The 22189-nt window shown below is 36.9% G+C and overlaps 1 protein-coding gene across 6 annotated transcripts in view; it reads right to left on the bottom strand.

The window, feature by feature from the left end:
- OSBPL1A (oxysterol binding protein like 1A) overlaps nucleotides 1-22189 on the bottom strand; it is a 455856-nt gene that overhangs the window by 78132 nt on the left and 355535 nt on the right. For 4 of the 6 annotated variants that reach the window (XM_049770012.1, XM_049770013.1, XM_049770015.1 and 1 more), the window contains one exon: nucleotides 7615-7777. The exons of the other annotated variants lie outside the window; for them this stretch is intronic. In XM_049770012.1, the coding sequence (XP_049625969.1) occupies nucleotides 7615-7777 (163 nt within the window). The remainder of the gene's footprint in view (nucleotides 1-7614; nucleotides 7778-22189) is intronic. 6 annotated transcript variants of the gene reach the window in all.

Raw genomic sequence — 22189 nt, 5'->3', positions numbered from 1 at the left:
GAAGCAAAAGAAATAAATAGAAAAATAAAACTTTTGATCAAATAATTACTATCTGGAAGAGAAAAGAAGTAACATCATCATGTTGGTCCAAAGAGGGGAGAATCCTAGGCACAAATGGAGGGTTAGCTTCCACTAAGAACATAATTTTTTTTTTTTTTGGTTTTTGGTTTTTGGCAGCACTCAGGGGTTACTCCTGGCTGTATGCTCAGAAATCACTCTTGGCGGACTCAGGGGACCATATGGGACGCCAGGATTCAAACCACCAACCTTCTGCATGGAAGGCAAACGCCCTACCTCCATGCTATCTCTCCAGCCCAGAACATAATTAACATTTATCAGTATGATGCAGAAAAGGCAGGACAGTCTGTGTTGGTGGCCTTGATAATTCAAAACCTAAGCAGATTCTCAGTCACATACATAGTATCATCAGATGTAACAGGATGGAGAAGAGATTAGAAATCTTAGGGGAGGTAAGTTTTACATAAGCATGCAAAAAAAAAAAAAAGATTAAAATACTGTGGTAGGTTTGTTGGACAGTAAAGGGCCTCTCTCATTACGTGAGTTTCAAACAGAAGAATGATGCAACCTGATTTTGCTGAGGTTATAAAGGACAATGCAGGAAGAAACTGATAAAGAAAAAATCATGGAGTACCTCAGGCAATCTTAGCCTAGACACCATGGCAGTGGAAATGCGAATGGAATGAAAAGCTATAAAAAATATATATACTGATGTGGTGTAAGAAATATGGCTAAAAGACAGGAAGAAGGCAGACTGCAGATGAAGGAACTAAGATGATAGCATAGACAAAGTTACAGAGAAAGCTGATGACTAAGGTGAGTGTTGGGATGATAGAAACTGGCAGGTTGAAGCCCAAGGTGCTTCAGGGTGCAAGAACAATCTTCCCACAAGTTAGTCTCTTCTCCTAAACTAAACACCTACCCCTTGAGTTCAGGAACTGGGTTCAATTTATCTTGGTTATCACTGGACAGAATCTGGCATGAAGTAATGTTCAAAAAAATACAAAATAACTAATGAAATCCTCTCTAAATCCAATACCAAAGACATTACAAACTGTTTATGGTTTGTCATTAAATATTTAAAAGACATTAAAGCAGTCAATAAAACACATTTTGGAAAATTATGAACACAGAAGAACAACCCCAAATCTAGAGGATAAATTGCTTTCACCAAATGTCTACCTGTAATACACAAAGCCCACCTCTGTTATATGCATTATAAGAGCTATTGAATGATAAAAAAAAAAAATTCAAAAAAAAAAAAAATTCCCTCTGTGCTAGGGATCAAACCCCAGGACTCACACATGTAGGGCAAGCTCTCAACAGCTAAGCTAATTCTCAATCTAAGGGAAAAAATTTAATTAAGAAATATAAAACAAGAACAAGAAAGAACCTCAGTCACCATTTAAATTTTTTCCTTACCATAACTATACAATAGAAGGCATTTGGTAAGGCATATTTTATGGTACTCATTTCATTGTACTTAGTCTGTTTTGTATTAGGCAACAGAGAAAATACTAGTAAATTAAAGAAAAAGTCCTTATCCTAAACACATGTAGTGCTGTTTGGGAGATAAGGATAAAATACACAAAGCTAACCAAAAAAAGTGGGCAAAAAATGAGAGATTTTGGCTAATTGCCAGAAAATGGGTGACTAGAGAAAAGTAAGTCTTAGAAACACAAAGATTAGTAAAATCGCCAAGTACTAGATCAGTCCAAGCTAGAGAAAAGATACATAAAATTTTCAAATAAGAAATGTAGAGTTGGAGCCAGAGTGATAGCACAGTGGGTACAGTGCTTGACTAGCACATGGCCCACCTGCATTCAATCCTTGACATCCATATGGTCCTCTGAGCTGTCCAGGAGTGATTCCTGCGTACAGTGCCAGAAATATAATCCCTGAGCACCACCAGGTGTGTCCCCCCCTCCCCCAAAAAAAATAAAAAAAGAAAAGAAATGTAGAGTCACATTAAAAACAAACTGTAGGAAGAAATAATCTAGAGTGCTCAGTGTACCACTAAAGGCTGAGATACACTCTGCATCCTCAGCAACAACAGTGACCATTGTCATCAATCCACTCTCCGCAGAAAGCAAGGATTAAGAAAGGTACTGTTACTTTTCCTCAACTATTACCTGTTGTAGTTATTGGTCTAAATTTTATTTGGCATAAGTCATTACTGTTTGTGATTTTTTTGTCCTTATTAAAGCAAAATCATTGTATCCTCACTTTCCATTTTGATAGCTTTTACTTAAAAAAGACATAGAAACCTACTCCTTGTGACTGCTGAGAAGTGCTAAAACCAGATTCAAGTTTAAGACATATCTATTGATTTTGCCAGTCTATGCTGTTGAATTTTATGCATTATTCATGCACATTTTCACCAAAATAGCATTAAGATCCTTTCTTGAGCAGCATATCTCAACATGTTACAAAAAAGGAAAATGAACAGACAGTAAGAAAAACAATACACCCGATGCTATAAAATCCAAAAAGCAGAATTTTCATAAAGCTGCTTGTAGATTAGTATAAAAACACAGTTATACAATTTGTCTCACAGGTAATAATTGTTTCAAGGGGGCCGGAGAGATAGCATGAAGGTAGTGAGTTTGCCTTGCATGCAGAAGGACGGTGGTTCTTTCCGGCATCCATATGGTCACCCGAGCCTGCCAGGAGCAATTTCTGAGCATAGAGTCAGAAGTAATACCTGAGCGCTGCCGGGTGTGACCCAAAAACCAAAAAAATAAAAATAAATAATAATAATAATAATAATTGTTTCAAAACTCATTTCTTAGATTAGGTTCTTTAATTTTCACCCATTCTTAAGCTTCATGTTTTAAAACGTCTTGTTTTGTTTAGTCATTGCAATGCTTCCTATATTTGCAGTGAGGAGTGAGACACACCTGACTGCACTCAAATATTACGCCTAGTGGTACTTAGGGTCTATATAGTGCTGGGGATGCAATAGGTGTCAGCTTTTTGCAAGGCAAGCATCTAACTAACCCATGTACTACCCCTTCATCCAAGGCAAACATCTAACCAATGTACTAGTCCTTCATGCAAGGCAAACATCTAACTCATGTACTACACCACACACACACACTGCTACCTTTTAATTCCTTCTCTATAAGCATATCTCAGAGTCACAGCATGGTGGTAAGTCCCATAAGAACCAGTTTTATTTTTTAAAAGCAATCATTGCTCTGCGCCTTGTTGTTGCCCAGCATCCTGAGACATCCAATTCAGAGTGGTGTTTGCAGACTGCATGAAAGCAAAAAATATTACTGATTCCTTTCATTGAACACATTTTTAGGGAGGACAGAAATATCAATGACATCTGCTCAACACCATGCATTCACTAAATTTGGAATTTTTTTTTATCAGGGTATTGCTACCAGCACCACTATAATTTTGTTCTCATCCCTAGAACTATAGCTAGGATGCTACCTTACAAAGTAGAATTCCTCCATATATATGACTGGAGTTGAGAAAATTCAGAAAAGGAATATTCTGGATTATGTGGGTAGACACACGACCCCTGCAAGGGTACATATGAGAGGGAAGAAAGCTGATCAGAGACAGAAATAATAATGTTACAATGCTGGCTTTGAAGTTAGAAGATGGAATCTCAAGAAATACAGGGAATTTCTAGAATCCAAAATTATGGGAATAGACTCTTTCCTTGAGGCTCCCTGAAGGTACATAGTATAGAGACCTTATATACTCTGACTTTATGATCCATGGCTTCCAGAACTGTGAGAATAAATCTTCAAGCAACCACAGTTATGATAATTTGTTAAAGAGCAACAGAAAACTATCACAGGAATTTAAACCAATTAAAAAAAATTTAATAAGGACTCCACCCAGCTGTGCTGAGGTGAGGATAGGAATACTTCCAGTGATTATAGCCTTCCTGCTGGTGCTCAAGGGTTTCCAAGGACACAATGGCAGTGCTTGGATGGGGCATGATGCCAGGCATCAAATTCGAAGTCTAGCACATGTTAGGCATGAGCTCTGTCCCTGGCTCTTAGCCAATATTTTGAAAAATGAGATGCTGAAAGCATAAGTGGGAGAAGAAATCAACACATATTGTTCAGAAGGCAAGAAGAGATAAGTGCCCAAAAAAGGGAAGAGAGGAAGGCCTTATTTATGGGGGATATTTTCTTTTTTTTTTTTGTAACAGAAGCAAATGAAAACAGAGAAATGGAGGTCTATGTGTGATGACTGAAGTCAGAAAATAGAGGTTCCCAGATTATGGCTCTTAGAATCACAATGAATTTTGCAGCCATGACTCTTAATTTTAATGCAGTTTGGTACATTATACTGAATGATGTACTAGGAATGGCCAGAGAAAGACAACATTGTTCCAAGCAATTATGACAAACCTGGGTCGGTCATTCAGGGCAGGCAGTGACAAACACATGCTCACATCCTTTTTTCCATTTCCTAAAGTCATGGCTGAAAATGCTGGGTAACCAAGGCCCTTGGAAGCCACTTGAGGATCCTTTCCAGTACAGCATTAATAAAAGCAGCAGCAAATACTGAGACCAAATTGAACTGGCACTTGACATTTGCCAGTTCTGACACTGGGACTATTTTTCTATCTCTTTCTCAAAGGAGGCAATCATAGAGATGAATATAAAATATGACTGAGAAGCAGAAAAATGACAGTAACTACAAAAGATCTACCCAGGTGAATAATTAAGAAATTGTGCTAAATCATAAAAAATTCATGCAACCTTTAAATAGAATGAACATCAATAAAAATGGAAGAAAAAATAACAAAAACCAAGTAACTGTATTTTCTGGCATATAACTTTTTAACCCATAAAAAACTTCTTAAAAGTCGGGGGTCATCTTATATACCAGTATACGGCCATGCTGAAACTTAGTTCAGCTTCTAGGATGAGTGATCTACCCCCCTCTTACTGCCGCATCCCATCCAGCTGCCAGGCATTATCACTCAGTCCTCTGCTTGTCCTGATTAATCTTTCAGGGCACACAGAGGAGCTGAGTTACCGAGTGCCACATCTCATCCAGCTGCTGGGTATGCAGCTTTCCAGTGTTCAGTCCTCTGTTCAGCTTTTATGGGACACAGAAGAGGCACTCTGTCTCACTCTAGATGTCCTATTAATCACTACACCCCAGCCAGCTGCTCTTGGAGGAGCTCCCTTTCCCTGCTCTCAATGTAGATCACAATTACAAAATCAGTCACTCACTACAAATGACAAATGTAAAAGATTGTTGGCACTCCAAAGTCTAGCTTTATTAAACATATACTGTTAACCTTTGCAGGTTCTACTCTTTTTCTCTTGTTTTTTTAATTTCTATTTGGCGTGCATTAAAAGAGAGGTAGTTTCATATGGCGAATATAACCCAAACCCTATATTTTAACAGGAAAAGTAGGGTGTTGTCTTCTATGCCAGAAAATATGGTAACTGAATAAACAAAAAGAATGAACTATTATTATATGTAATACTTTTTGATGGAGATGCTTTCCTTTTTTTGGTTTTTGGGTCACACCTAGCAGTGTTCAGAGGTTACTCCTGGCTCTATGCTCAGAAATCACTCCTGGCAGGCTCGGGGGATCATATAGGATGCGGGGACTCAAACCACCATCCTTCTGCATGCAAGGCAAACGCCCTACCTCAGTGCTATCTCTCCGGCCCTGGGGATGCTTTCTAAGATAAGCTGTTACATGAAAAAGTTCAGAACAATTAAGCAACTGGTTTCATTCATGATACTAAAACACTCATGCATGTATATGCACCTATTTATACAAATGCTTTTAAAAATAAGGTCAAAATGATTCTGTTGGTTATGAATAAGAACCTTGAAGGTGTGCTATAATTGGGTAAACAAAGGAAAACCATACATACTTTTAGATTACTTATAAAAGATTTTCTCAATAAATTAAAAAAACTGTTTTTGTAAAGAAAGAACAAAAATTGATGAGCAACTTGGTGCCTGGGCTCTTGTATATTCATTGTGTTTAACTCAAAGATCCCTCTGGTGACATTCCTTTTTGGATGTCTCACACAGAAGGAATATGGGGAATAATGCAAGGTAGAAATGAGTAGATGTCAGGAACCAAAATGCATCTCGCCTTCGTTTCCCACATACTGTAAGCATGTTAACAACTGCGGTTACTCTGATACCCCTTTTATATCCTATATTTACTTTCCCTTACCAATATGAGACACTTGCACAAATACCAAATGTAACTGGCGATATCATCATCACTATTGTCATTTTTCCAATTAATCTAATATTGGGAAATTACCATTCATTTTTCTTCTATCCATTATTAAACTTCTACTGATGTTTCTATTTTTGATGATAATTTTGCCTAATGAATCTGTTTTCTATTACTCTACCCACATTGTTTTGCTTATCCAATGTAATCATACCATTTTCTTTAACATACTTCACTAGTTATCTTTGGTTCTTAGATTACCTACCCCTCTCATTGTACTTCCTTCATTTCCTAATGCAAGTATGATCCTTTACTCCACATGCACTGTGGTATACTGCTTCGAATTTAGTGAAACAGTAATTAACAGCATTTATGCAACTAGTATGTAATTTCCTTCTATAAATTAACAAAGTTAGTTGTTCTTAGAGCCAAGGAAGTGGTTTGGCTTGGTGGCAGCATACTTGCTTGCATGTGTAAGAGGTTAGCACCATAAAAGCAAAAGTGTGAATTAGTTGCTCTCACTCCTAGTGATCTCCAAACCCTAGCTGGTCCAAGTGTCCAAGTGTCCTATTACCCTGGCCATATACCTATCTCAAAAATTCTAAAGCAAATTCCTAAAAGACTAAAAGTACTCATTAGTCTACTCACAAATCCTCTTGCAAATCATTTTCAACTTTCTACATACATCTTCCATTTTATGAATACCTACCATACAACAGACCTTATGCTTGGGACTATTTAAGCTTATGACCACATATAATCTTCATTCACCTGTGGACATAAAGGCTATAATTATGTCCATTATAAATACCTGCAAACTGTAAATCAGAGCTCAGAGAGCTTGCCCAAGGTCATTCAGCTGACTAATGTCAGAGACAGGCTTTCAACTCCCACAGCTTGACTCTGGACACCATGCACATTGCTGCTGTGCTACACTGTCCTTAGACATGCATGCTGAAGGCAAAGTGAAGCCTTGTCTTTTATCTGGTTTAGTTAGATCTGGCCTCAAGGCTATTGTCATACTTGGCATATTTAGTCATCATTTATCTATAAATTTGAAGATCTTTCTGAGACCAGACACTACCCAGTTTGCTATCCTTAAACATGTGAGCATCTGAGCTTTCTGGCTTGAAGGACGAATTCAGCCAAAATAAGCCAACTCAGTAAGGACTTTTCTATTCCAAACTTTCAGACTCTTTTCTTAATAACACAACAACAACAAACACATGTACACACACACACACACACACACACACACACACACACACAAAACTTAAAAAAAAGGTAGTCTGGGAAGCTGTAATAATGTAGGAAATTAAGGTGACAAGCACCCTATGAAGATATATGAAGGTGGTGGCCTTTAAGTCATCAAAGACACAAATGGAAAACGCTAGTAGTATTACCCGACAGTGCATCATAGAACTCGTCTTCACTAAGACTGTTGAGAGGTGTTGAGCCTTTGACTAGAGACTGCTCTAATTCATGATGTGCCGTGGCTAAGGTCTCCAGTGCTTCTGACAAAATTTTGTTTTTTTCTTGCTCCTGTTCCAATTTAAAATTCCTCACCTAGAAGAAAAAGTTATACAAGAGGATTTCAGTGTGACAGGAGACACAGACTTATTCAGAAGATGTGAACATTATTTGCAGTTCAATTGCAACATCAGAAATAAAAAGCATCGTGCTAAATATACACGTGAATGAATGAATGAATGAGCAAAATTACTAAACTAATTCTGTTCTTGCCAGGGGGTCTTCCCTTATAACAGCTCTAGCTAATGAAAATAGATTAAACACTAGCAAACAAATTCAGCTTAAATGATCAGGATCCTAGTATGAGAACACTAAACAATTCTGGAATCATATAAAAAATTAAAATATATAAAATATCTCTTAATACTAATGATAAAATTAAGGCAGCATAAGTGTTTATAAAAATAATTAATACCATTCGAAATTTTAAATGCATACCTCAGAGCACATTATAAAAACCTTCAAAATAGTTCATATACCAAGTGAAAGGGAACAAGTTGCCAAATAATGACTGATTTCCGTTTTTCAGTTCATTGTTATGATTCTATACCTTTCCCTTGAATTTAGCACATTAAAAATGAGACAGAATATACAAAAGGCAAAGTCTGATTTTTTTCATTCTTTGATATCAAATCTATTCTTACTCTAATAGCATCTGAACCTTTGTACTTGACTAAAATTCAGTCTTAAGTAGTCTAGAACTTACAATAAAATTACAGGTATTAGATTTGATCTGGGTAATCACACCTACATTTTTTTCTTCTTTTTTTCTTTCTTTTTTTTTACACACCTACTTTTGCTCCAAGATTCTGACAACAACTATTCCGTCACCTCTCTTGATTTCTAGAGTCTCTGTGACATTTTGGACAGGAGCTAGAAAAGTTAGCTCCAACATTATCTGCAATTATCTCAGTAGTCTCTTAGCCATTTGTTTCTCTTTTTTGGGGGGGGGCGGGGGGGTCACACCTGGCAGTGCTAGGGATTACTCTTGGCTCTGCACTCAGAAATTGCTCCTGGCAGGCTCAGGGGACCATATGAGATGCTGGGATCAAACCGGGGTCTGTCCTGTGTTGGCTGCGTGCAAGGCAAATGCTTTACCACGGTGCTGTCGCTTTGCCCCCTCAAAATAATTTCTTTAAGTACCATGGTTACAAAAATGTTCATAGTTGGGTTTTAGTCATCAAATGTACACCACCCTTCACCAATGCAACTTTCTCCGCCATCAATGTTCTCCGCTTCCTTCATCCCCAACTGTTAGATTTTTTTTACCTTATTTTACTTAAAACAGATCATTCCTGGTTTCTTTGTATCTGTTTGTTTACAACTTAGTTTAAACCCCCCTCCCAAAAAAAAAGATCATCTCTGGTTCCTTTCTATTTGTTTACAACTTGGTTTTACCCCCCAAAACAGAGATTGTTTTACATGTAAATTTAAATAGTACTGGATAGCCTGAGCTATCTATCCATATTTTGTCCTTACTCTCCCATCTGGAGGTAGTCTCTGTATTCAATAAAACAACAGTTCTGGTAGGCAGCTCAGTCTTGATAGATTATAGAAGGTTGCCAGACTACACGTTTCACCCTCAGCCTGGTTTGAATTATTTCATGCAATGACTCTGCTTTAGACGTGTTTACCAAGGGTTGGAAATACAGTGCATGGGGTGATTTTACATCCCACCCCCTGTCCCTGTCTGTCTTTGGAACAAGCATTTTATTTCTCTTTCTCCCTATCATTGTCATAGTAGTTATTAGTATAGTTATTGCTCTAATTGTACTCACTACTCTTTGTAGTAAGCTAGACACTTGTTTCTCACCTGAAATATGGATTCTACTACCATCTACTATTCAGTTTCATAGTGGTCTTCAAGAACAGGCTTTTTCCTGATTTATTTGCAAATGAAACTCGAACATATAAAAACAATGTCTCTGGCTTCCATTGGTGATACTGGGTAGGAAACTGAAGTCCCACCTTCAACTTTCCCCTTTCTCTTGGAGGTGTCCCCTCAAGTCACAAAGCCAGGAGCTGGCCCAACAGTTTGAAAAGCACTGGAAAGAAGGTAATCTCCAAAGCTTTCAGTTCAAAAACGTCTAGAGTTCCCAAGAACTACTGACCTTTCCCATAATTGCTCTCTAGCAACTATCATGACAATGCTAATGAGTGAGAGAAGTGGAATGCCTGTCTCAAATACAGGCAGAGGGTATGGGAGGAGGAAGATGGGGACATTGGTGGTGGGAATGTTGTACTGGGGAGAGAGGTGTTCTTTTTATAACTAAAACCCAACTACAAACATGTTTGTAATCATGGTGCTTATATATATATAAAATATCACCCTTTCCCTTCCCACTGCTCCCTCTCTCATTCCCCTCCACTTGGTTCACAAGGGAAAAAAAAAAAAAAAGATTTCCTCTGTTCTCACTCTAAAGAACATTATGGCCCAATCTCTAAGAGCTACACACATTGCGTGCCTCATTACAAAGTAATCCAGATAGAGCTCAAAGGATAGCTTTGTTGAAATGCTAAATATACAACAGAAAGAGTTAAATGTCTATTATCTTGAAAATAGTTCAGTCCTCAGACACCTTAGTACTAACACTATGAAATTGTTCTTAGGACTCTGATAAATAAATTAAAAATAATTTTTTAAAGGCAAGCAAAGATGAGCAGACTAAGCAAACAATACTGAAATAAGGTCATTTGTGTAATTTACAAGTATTAGAAAATTTCAAAGTACTTTCCAATATACCGATGACCAAGATTTTGTTTTTCAGAGAACAAAATATAACCATGGTTGGCATTAATTTGGGGGGGGGGGAGTCTTTTCATTTATTTGAGGTAAGCAAATCATTTACTGCCAAACAAGAAATGTAAAATTGAACACTGTGTCCCAAATGATCTTCCTCTTGAGTAAAACACACACACTCACACACATCAGCAATATTGTGTTTGTAAATTTCAAAATCACTGTTGCAAGATCCAAATTCTTTTTATCCTGCCCACTCACCCTTTTAGCTCTATCTTTTTAATTTTTCAAGTATCAAAAGGCAGATAAACCACTGTCAACACAATCTTCTCATGTAAACACCAACCAAATTATGCCTTTAAGTGAACAAATACATTTTTATTCCTAAAGTCATCCAACAGATTTCAGCAAAGTGGTAACTACATGCTGGAACTCCAAATCTCCTTAACAAATTTTTTATTTAAAACTCAATTTATTTCTTTATACATCTAAAATAAGTATCATTTCACTTCTGTTGCCTCGACATCTGTTCTCACTCTGAAGTGAAAAAGATGGGAAGCAAAAGCTCTAACCTTGTTTGGTTCTAGTGTATCTCTCTAAAGTGATCTGAGAGAACCTGTGTTCTGGAGATATGTTACCTTAAATGCCCACATAAAGGCAATCTCTTATCACATAAATTTAAGGTGTATGTATAAAAGAAATAAAAGATGTAAGTATAAAAGGATATAGCTGAGATCCTATATAGATAAATATATGTATATATGTATACACACATATATATATTCACACAAGCTTATTTTTTGTGATGCACCAGTACACATTAATTTTTTCAAACTCATATATAACTCTAACTCTATATAACTCCAACTCTAAGTATCCTAGCTATTACAAGGATAAGGAAGGTTCTTCACAAAATTAGCTAAACTCAATATGTGTTTATAATTATATTAAACATTTTCTATACTGGGACCAGAGCGGTGGCGCAAGCAGTAGGGTATTTGCTTTGCATGTGCTAACCTAGGACGGACCCCTGGCGTCCCAAATGGTCCCCAAGCAAGGAGCAATTCTGAGCGCATAGTCAGGAGTAGCCCCTGAGCATCAAAGGGTGTGGCCCAAAAAGCAAAAAAAAAAAAAAAAATTTCTATAAGGCTGGCATTTTATATTTTCAAATTCCTATACAAAAGTCAACACATAATCAAGTGCACATAAATTTCAAACAAGACTCAGATAAAGCAATGCATTACCTCACCATATCCTTATGTCACATTGTCATACATTTAATAGTGAATATAGATATTACTTTGGGTCTACAGCCCTTTTAGACAAATTCAAGCTTTTCTAAGAAATCTCCTCAAACTATTTCAATATGAAATTTTCTATCTGTGTGCCATACTGGCAGGTGAAATTCACAGTGAATTTCAAAGTAGTCTTCATACCAGCAGTTACTAGATGCCAGCAAAAGAAACCAGAATTTTATTAACAGTCCTCTGCTAGTCATTAAATACAAATGTGATCCGTTTTCTTATTACATAAAGTACTCTTCCATTTTTCTGTTTCACAGAGGCTAAATCAGGCAGAGATAATTAAAGGTGGCAAAGATACACCTGTAAGTGAGGAACAGTGATTACTATTCACAGAACACTGTGTCCATCCAGTTATCCAATTATAGAATAGGTGAGATTCTGCTCTTAATGATCGATCTGGTCTCTTTCAAGAGGTCACTTTCCATTCAGTTCAACAGTATGGCCTTACTTGTCCTTGATTTTGGATGTATGACCACAATTACACGGGTTTAGCTGGCAACTGAAATATAAGATCTGAATTCAAAAACATCTGTTTTGGGATATAGGGACATAGTTCAAAGCACTAGAGTGCATGGATGGAAATCTTGAGTTTGATCTCTGGCATCAAATGATACCAAAAGCACCACAGGGTGGAGGAACCCTAGTGGCCCTAGTACCATGTTCATGACACTGAACCATCCAGTATGCATTTCTGGACCTAGTATTACCAGGGAAGGCTCCTAGACCTCATGAGTAGTGCTTTGAGATACTCCCCTATTACTTCCCCTTAAAAAACCAAAAACAAGCCTAACTCTTGCTTTTAGGAAAGGAATTACACTGATATTTTCTGGGGTTATAAATAAGACCAACAAATAAATGTCCAAAAAATTGTGTGATGTACTTGTGTGACTCCTCCTAAAGACATATACCTCTTATAGTTGGTAAAGCTCTTCTGCCTATAGAGACCGCCACATTTTCTTAGGTGGTGGTGGTGGTACGAGGATGGAATTGATTCAAATGATTCAATTGAGCACAATTGAATCAATGGTCTCTGTGATTCTACATCTACAGATGGACTGACCTACATTTTCATCTCAGGTATCAAGGAAAGTTAAGATTTGATCCCATATCCAAGGCATGATCAAGTATGAAAATATATATGTTGTGGCATACAGTATACATTTGCTGTGATGATACATTCAGAAAGCACCTTTGATCTATGTTAAACTGACTCTAAAAGCAGTCATGGCTACTCTTTCAAATGTCATGAATTTCCTTTTATTCCTGCTGTCTTTGTTCAGACCTTCCCAACACCCTTCAAAAAGGTAATAAATAAATAATGTAATAAATACAACGAGTTAGATTAGTGTGCTAGGAGAAAATGGAGATATGATGGAGCTCTGCAGGGTGACTATGGATAGGAAAGAAGGTGTTACACAAAGCTTGCAGACCTCTAGCACTGAGTGAAAAGGAAGGCATGGAGGGTTGTGAGCAGAGCAGCAACATTATTGAGTTAGAGTCAAATAACTAAAAGGGGAAGCTGTGAAGATGCTTAAGAAATCCTGATTCAGGACAATATTTCAAAATGGGCGAACTCTCCTGAAGTCAGGGCATGCTTGAATGATCTAGGGGGAATGTAGTAGTCTTGGATGCAACTGCAGGTGCTTTCTGTTTGTTCATTCAAGAAGGTAATTTCAAGGAAGTGGGCTGACAGCTAGCACAGGATGGTTTGTAAAAAAAAGGAGCCAGGGGCCTGAAAGTTTGGAAACCTATGATTTAGATTATAGGAATACTACCTGGCTTATATGCTGAGGAGAACATATGGCAGAGGTGAAACGAAACAAAGAAAAAAAATCCCTTAAGAGCCTACTAATACAGTCGATGTAAGCACTGAGAAATAGTGATGGAAATGTTGAGAAGTCAAATGATTTTAGATATACAGTAAAAAAAAAAAAAACTTCAATAAAGGCCACAACAGACAAACTGTGAGATGTAAGAGAAATGAGGACTCGAGTACGAGTCCACAGTTTAGGCCTGATTAATGAAACATAATTGTTGACTAACCAACAAGGGCAAAAATTCAGAAGGAACAGGAACAATTAGGAACTCATTTCATTCAAGGCCAAGTGTTAGATATTCTGAGAGAACAGATATTAAATCAGATAGTCTATGAAGAAATCCAGACTGGAAATAGAACTCTGGGACAAATATTCAAGCAGAATATATTCTAACAGTAAGATTAGATATGATTACCAAGAGAGAAAATGAGATAGAAATAGGCTGAGATCCAAGAGCTGCGTGGGGGAAGAAAAAAAGATAAGCAAAGAAAAGAAACAGACCAGAAATGTGGCTATTTTCAGAAAAAAAGCCAACTGTATCAAACACTCAGAATAGGCTAAATAGAAGATCTCTGGGTTTAGTGAATCCAGATTTTAGAAAAGAAGTTTACACAAAGAACTGAGGATACTGAAGGCAAAGACTTCATATAGATTAACAGAAATGAGAAGTAGAGAGAACAAGTTAGCCCATTCTTATATTTTGCTAAAGAGGAAAGGAAAATACTAGAGCCTAAAACAGACAAAGAAAACTGACTAGAGCTCACTTAACCCAGATGGCCAACCCCCTTTCTAAAACCCATTTGCCAGTGATCATGCATGCCAGGCATGGCTTCGTTCCTGGTTCCCTTTGCCCACTGCACTTGCTCTTCAGTGTCCTATAAAATGTCTGGCTATGCCAAGACATGTGGTCCTGAGCACATTCTTGATTCAGATAAAAATGAGAAACTGCCTTTGGGTTCTGAGAGGGAGCCTTTTCTCCCCTGTCCAATGTCAATATGTATTGACATAGATGGGAGTGGGAGTAGTTGGAGGCCTCCAATGCAAGAATACTATTAAGTGAGTTGGGAAGATTATAGAAATGATAAAATTATGGAACTGAATATCAAACGTCAATTTAATGGCATTAAATGAAAATTAAATTGCCAATAATTTTCAATGTAGTGTAATAACTGGCATTAGTAAAATTCTAAATCTATAAGCTAAAGACAGAGCTCAAGGTGCTAAAGCATTGACTTTACAAGCAAGAGGCCCCAGTCTCATCCTCCACACAAAATGGACCTTGAAGATTAGAGCTAGAGGAGTCCCTGAATACTACTTGGAGTAGCCTTAACCAGAGATTCTGAAGTTTTAAAATCTATTTGTTTTTACTTTATTTTCTCTTTATTTCCTTCTTTCTTTACTTTCACAGCAAAATGCTTTTGTTTCTATTTCATTTTTCCTTAGTTATTTTTTAATTTTAAGTGCTGTGATTCACAATATTAACATTAGGGTTTCAACATGTTTCTAATTCTCCAATACATAAAACCACAATTTTGGGGGCCGGAGTGGTGGCACAAGCTGTAGGGCATCTGTCTTGCACATGCTAACTTAGGACAGACCACAATTTGATCCCCCAACATACCATATGGTTCCCCAAGCCAGGAGCGATTTCTGAGCACATAGCCAGGAGTAACCCCTGAGCGTCACTGGGTGTGGCCCAAACAAACAATCAAACAAAAATTATGTTCCACAATTATGTTCCTTCCTACCTGGAATGGTGCTTGAAACAAAAATGTTTCTAAATATATTAAGACAAAATATATTAAGATATAGCAACAATGGGCCCGGAGAGATAGCACAGCGATGTTTGCCTTGCAAGCAGCAGCCGATCCAGGACCAAAGGTGGTTGGTTCGAATCCCGATGTCCCAAATGGTCCCCCGAGCCTGCCAGGAGCTATTTCTGAGCAGACAGCCAGGAGAAAGCCCTGAGCACTGCCGGGTGTGGCCCAAAAACCAAAAACCAAAAAAAAAAAAAAAAAAAAAGATATAGTAACAAGAGTGAAGAAATTGAAAAATGTGAAATAACTTGATGAAAATCTCTGACAAGTATTAATAAAAATGTCAAAGTTTACCAAGAAAGGACCCTGTAATCACTGCAGGACCCTAATCAAAATAGTGTTTCAAAACATCTATTTTTTGTTTGTTATTGTTTTGGGGTCACAGTTGGTGATGCTCAGGGGTTGCTCCTGGCACTATGCTCAGAAATTATTCCTAACAGGCTCAGGAGCCATACTGGATGCTGGGAATCAAAAATGGGTCAGCTGCATGCAAGGCAAGTGCCTACCCATTGTACTATTTTTCCAGTCCCAAACAGTTCATTTTTAACCTCAATATGAGAGTTTAGGGGGGAAAAAGAGCTCAATTTGCTAACCATTGGAATGAACTCTAATTCTGTTCATACAAGACTAATTTTATGTTCCCCACTTTAAACTATGTGGCCTTTTACAAGTTAAAAATCACTTTTACTTAGTGTCATTTCAGGAGTCCTTACAAACCTTAAGAAAAATATATATGTATCAACTGAAGAGTTTAAAGCTCCAAGAAAATAATCTGCCAAAGATTAGCAAAGCAAGAACTAAAACAAAGTTGCACAAACATCCCAACATACTAATTGACAGTAACTCAGCCCAATAGAATTGGTAATGGAAGGACTGATCATGAGTTTTAGGAGCAAGGGTCATACTCTGCGGGAATGAGGGTAGATAAGGGAGGTAGGGTAGTTAGAGTGGAATATTTCCAAAACCATCTGTTAGACCTCATCAGGAATTATATCACTTAAAATGACAAGTTCTTTAGCAAGACTAGGAACATGGCTAAATGTGTGCCTTTTAGAACAGTTTCTCATTCCCAGAATTAGAAGATCTAACCCCACCAAAATCTGAGGTAGCACCAAGGGTCTCCATAGATCTGACCAGCTGTGGAGTCTATCTGATTTTGACTTTTTAGCAGGGGCGACCCTAGCTGCTCAGAGGTCCCCAGCCCACACCCTTCCAGCAACACGCAGTGGTCCAGTGAGGTGGACTCGATGATTTGGTGCTTGGTGCTTTCATCCAACAGGGCTTCCCCCAAAGATCCTGTAGGATCAGGAATGGAATGGGCAGGGAAAGGGGATACAGAGTGGAGAGAAGGTGCCACTAAACAAACTCAGGGCCTTGTCTAAACTAAAATTAAATTAAACAAAATATTAAGAGCACATACTAGACATGCGCATTACCATTTAAACTATCTCACTGACCCCACCCTTTTTTTTTTAAATTACAAAAATAAGTACTCACTAAGACATACTAAACCAGGACTAATAGAACGTGGCCAGTCACACTGCCCACAGCTAAAAGACTTACTCCATCTCTCTGCAATCTATGTCATTTAACTAGACTTTGGCCAGAAAGAAAAATATTGTGAGTAATTCACCAGTTCTCCAGAGGAAGGGCTTCTATTTATTCACTTCTTATTCCTGTAGGCTACAATTTTATATTTGAAACAACTCTTAATACCTAAAATTACTTTATTATGCCATAATGGTTGCCTCCTGTGTTCTTTAGGATGAAAAACTATTTCTTACTTACTTAATATTATTTGGTTTGGTTTATTTGTTTGCTCAATGCTGATAACAACTAACACATGCAATTTTTTTCTCCCAAGTATCACAGTGGATTTGATATGACTCCTGAAAAATAATTACTGATTTAGAAAAATTTCTGCTTAAAAATATTTGCTGAATATTTATAGCAATTTCAAGAAAGTGCTAGAACATAAAATAGAGTAAGATCTTTAAGAGATACCAGTGAGTTTCAGAAAGTTCCTTTACTTTCATGCTCAGTTTATTTATTTTTATTGTTTTTGTTTTGTTTTGGCCAAACCCAGTGGTGCTCAAGGGTTAGTCCTCATTTGACACTCAGAAATCACTCAAGGCAGGCACAGGGGACTATATGAGATGCCGAACCCAGTCGGCTGCATAAAAGGCAAATACCCTACCCACTATCCTATTGTTTAGGCCCCACTCAAGTTTTCTTAAATGCAAAATACAGTATTACTTCCTTATTTAAAGCAATTAAATGGCTCCTAATACCTTTGTTTACAATGTCGAAAATAGCTTACAAAAATCTGTACATGAAAATATTCAAGTATTTTATAAGTATTTTACCAATCTTAGATAAAATAGTATATAGCAAAAAAAATTACAGCTACAGCTATCTATGATAAAAAAAAAACTTTTTAATAATGATGTTCTCACATGGTCTGCATGTAAGTTGGTCATAGATCATAGGAAATCTGAGAAGAGTGTTAACTACCATTCAAACTGACAGAGCATCTGCTTTCTTTCCAAGGGTTGTGAAGCACTTCATTTTGCAATATTGGTCATGAATATTTATAGTCTATTTAATCTTGTTTTAACCAACTCACCTATAGCATAAAGACCATTATAAAGAAATTCAAACCAATAATGCAAATGACCTGAACAAGCAGAACAAGACAAAGGTTTCTACAGAGAGTGAGCTTTGTCAGCTACCCTTGTGTAAAACATATCACAAGAATGGAGAGACAGTACAGGGATTAAGCTTGCCTTACATCTTGGTTTAATCCCATGCACCACATATGAACCCTCAACAACTCCCAAAAGTGATTTCTGGGCACAGAAAGCCTGGAGCTTCTATGATGTAGCCCTCAAAGAAAAAACAGAAATAAAAATAAAAACAGGACATATAATGAGAAGATAATAAGTCAGGGGAGGGGGTAACAAGATCATATGCAATATGAAAATAATGTAGGGTCTACCATTTATGTGTTGTTATTAGGCCTTGAAATATAAGCTAATACGCTGTAAAGCCATGACATTTGATTCAATATTTAAAAGCTAACATCCACAATAGAGCAAGAAGCTGTGGTATTACTACACTACATAAAGCTACAAAGACAACACAATGAGAAACCTGATCCATACAACTGAGTTGGTAAGGGGAAAGTGGCTGATGTCCTGAAGGGAGGGGGGAGTACTCTGGTAATGGATGTGGTGTTTCATAAGTACATGGGAAATCATCATTATAGTGTTGTAAACCACAATACTTTATTAATATAAAGTTTTTAAAAAACAAAATAAAACCTAATTGTCCAGAGAGTGAGGGCAAAAATCTTCACAAATTTATCCAGAGATATTTACAGTCCAGAGTTCCAATCTTTAAATTTCTTCACCAAATGACATTTTTTTAACTCTTAAAAATACACCTTTACTCCCTTATGGAAACATTTATTTTCCACTATAAAAAGTGTGAAATGATAGAAAAGAGTGTGATGAAAATTAAAATGTTGCACTGTCAAAAATATTAATGTGGCCCGGAGAGATAGCACAGCGGCGTTTGCCTTGCAAGCAGCTAATCCAGGACCAAAGGTGACTGGTTCAAATCCCGGTGTCCCATATGGTCCCCTGTGCCTGCCAGGAGTTATTTTTGAGCAGACAGCCAGGAGTAACCCCCGAGCAACGCTGGGTGTGGCCCAAAAACCAAAAAAAAAAAAAAAAATTAATGTAAAATATAGGTAGATAAATTTTTAGAAAAATATAAAATTTCTCATAATTATGTTAACAGATTTTTAAAGATTATATAGAATGATATGATAAAAGCCAGCTTAAAAACTTTTAAGTTACAATTATGTATGAACTTTCAAATATGTATAAATATGTATTTATATACTATATAAAGACCCCAAAATCCTAAAATATTTACACTTAGCATCCCACTTATAGGCAATATTTTAAATGTTTCTCTTGGTATAAAATAAGAAGTTAGAGCCAGAGTGATAATATTGCAGGGAAGGCACTTGCATTGCACGCAGCCAACCTGGGCTCTATTCCTTTAGTAAAAGGCAAAAGATGTATGTGATCTGAAGAGAAACCAGAGTATTGGGCTCTATTCCTGGCATCCTATATAGTGATGATATCCCAAGTCTACCTGAGGTAATTCCTGGGCAGAATTAGGAGAAACCACTGAGCATGGCCAGGTATAGTCCCAAAACAAACAAATGAACAAACTAACAAAATGCAAACAACAACAAAGAAGCCTATTACAAATTCCTGATACAATTGTATATTGAGATTAACAAAATTAGTAAAAGAAAATGAGAAATACAATAGAATTTTTTCTTAGCCACTTTCAAAAGCTCTATGATCCACATAGAACAGAACTACCAAGATAATTCATCTTTAAATGTAGAAGTTTAGTGAAGTTACTATATATAAATAAGACAAATATACAAAATTCAGTAATAATCATGCAGTCCGTCCCCTCAATGAATTGCCTTGGCACCTTTATTTGAAAAAGTTGGCCATTTGTGTGCATTATTTCTGTACTCTAATCTGTTGCATGAATCTATATGCCTTGTCTTTCATCAGTAACAGTCTTTCCATTAGTATAGCTTTATAGTAAGCATTAACATCAGCTATTTTAATTTCAATTAACTCTTCTCTTTCGGCTATTCTAGGTCTTTGCTGCATCATATAAATTCCATAATTCTTCTAACTATATCTAAAAATAACCAAACTGCTTAGACTTTGTTGGGATTATTTTAACTCTATAGATCACTTTGGTAAGACCTGATATTATAATATTGAATCTACTATATAAAAAATGACAGATCTTATTTAGGTATTGGGTTTCTCTCAATATTTCTTGCAGTACACAGAAAAGGAGAAAATGGAGACTCTTAAAGGATCATATGCCAAACATGAAAGCTAAAGTAAGAACATTACAGAAGAAAAAAATAAAAATATATACTGTTAATTACAGATTAGGCAAAAATCAAGTCACAAAATTAATAAATTAAAATAAAAATTGAAGCTCATCAAAATGAAAATTTTAACTTTTCAAAAAGATATTAGGAGAATGAAAGATGACCAATTGACTAGGAGAAAATCTTTGTCAATCAGATATACCAAAGTTCTTCATATTTAGAGAAATTATATTGGAAAAAGTATGACAACTCAATTCAAAAATAGGGAAGAGTGGGCCGGAGTGGTAGCACAGTGATAAAGTGTTTGCCCTGCAGGCGACTGAAGCAGGATAGATGTGGATTAGATCCACGGCATCCATATGGTCCCCTGAACCAGGAGCAATTTCTGAGCATAGAGCCAGGAGTATCCCCTGAGCACCACTGGGTGTGCTCCCCCCAAAAAAAAGAAAGGGAAGAGTTTTAAAAGACATTTATCAAAAAATAAGTGAATGGCCAACCAGCATGTAAAAAAGATGTATTTTGCCATTAGAAGAATGAAAGCCACTGTAACAATGCTATATTACTTCATATTCACTAGGAAGACTATAATTATCAGTAATACAAAAGGGACAGTAACAAGTGTTGGCAAGAACACGGGGAAAATGAACTTGTATACTGATGGAGTGTAAAATGGTACAGATACAGAAAATCATCAGTTGACTCTAAAATATTAAAACAGAATTACCATATGTCTCAGAAATTTTACTCTTAGATAAATACTCAAAAACCTGAAATAATTGCTCAAATTAATATACAAAAACATTCATAGCAGCACTATTCACATCAGCTAAAAATAGAAATAATGCAAAGTTTCAAAGTGGATGAATGGATAAACAAAATGTTGAGCTCACAAAGAACAAATCAGAAAGAACAAAGCACAATTGCATTCTACATTGAAGAGCTTAACAATGTTGTGCTAGCTGAAAAGAAGCCAACCCAAAAACTCAAATAGCGCGCGCGCACACATATGCACACACATGCACGCACGCACGCGCACACACACACACATACAATATTTGCAGGTTTGTTTTTTCATTTGTTTTTGCATAGTCACAGTAAATGGTGGGGAAATTAGAAAGGAAATTCCCTTGGCCTAAGAGATACAGGTTGTCTCTTCCCTTGAAGCATACTGTCATGAGATTGACTACAGATTCTGGGCACGTTAGTTGTTAAAACCCTAAGTTCTTTCTTTATGGTCCCGAAAAGGTTCTGCTCAGTCACAGTTGTAAAGGTCAGTCTTCTGTAATTAGAGATCTTGGTTTTTGCACAGATCCTAGAATGGATGGTCTTCTGCTTTCATCTCACCCTTAGGTGGTAAGCTAGGGCAATCCATCCTTAGATAAAGGGCTGCTTCTTCGCTGTCAGGGTGTCATATGAATCTACCCTGGCAGAAGTTGATGCCAGAGCTGTATTAGGGCCTCCCATCAAGAGAAGTTTGATTCCTGGTGCTGGTGCTTGGAACCATGTCAGTTCTAAAGTTGGGATTAGGGCCTCCAGGTTGGATGATCATTATCCAATCACATGAGGTCTAAGTCAAGTCCCCATGATGACTGTTCAAAGTGGAAGGTGGCCCTGCTTATAAAATTCATAGGTTCTATGGAGAAAAAAAAGTGGAGGGAATGCCAAACCCTGCCACTCTAGCATCCCTTCTTTTTCTTGTTTTGTTTTGATTTGTTAGTTTTTGACTTTATTTTCCTTCTCTTTTTTCTTCCACTTTTCTCTTCCCTTTTCACTCCTGTGATGATTATTTGATGATTTTTTTCTTTTCTTATTAACCGAGTGCATT

Source organism: Suncus etruscus, chromosome 3 (assembly GCF_024139225.1).
Source record: "Suncus etruscus isolate mSunEtr1 chromosome 3, mSunEtr1.pri.cur, whole genome shotgun sequence".
Lineage (NCBI taxonomy): Eukaryota > Metazoa > Chordata > Mammalia > Eulipotyphla > Soricidae > Suncus > Suncus etruscus.
Note: the sequence above shows the minus strand (reverse complement) of the source record. Positions and strands in the feature narration are given on the sequence as shown.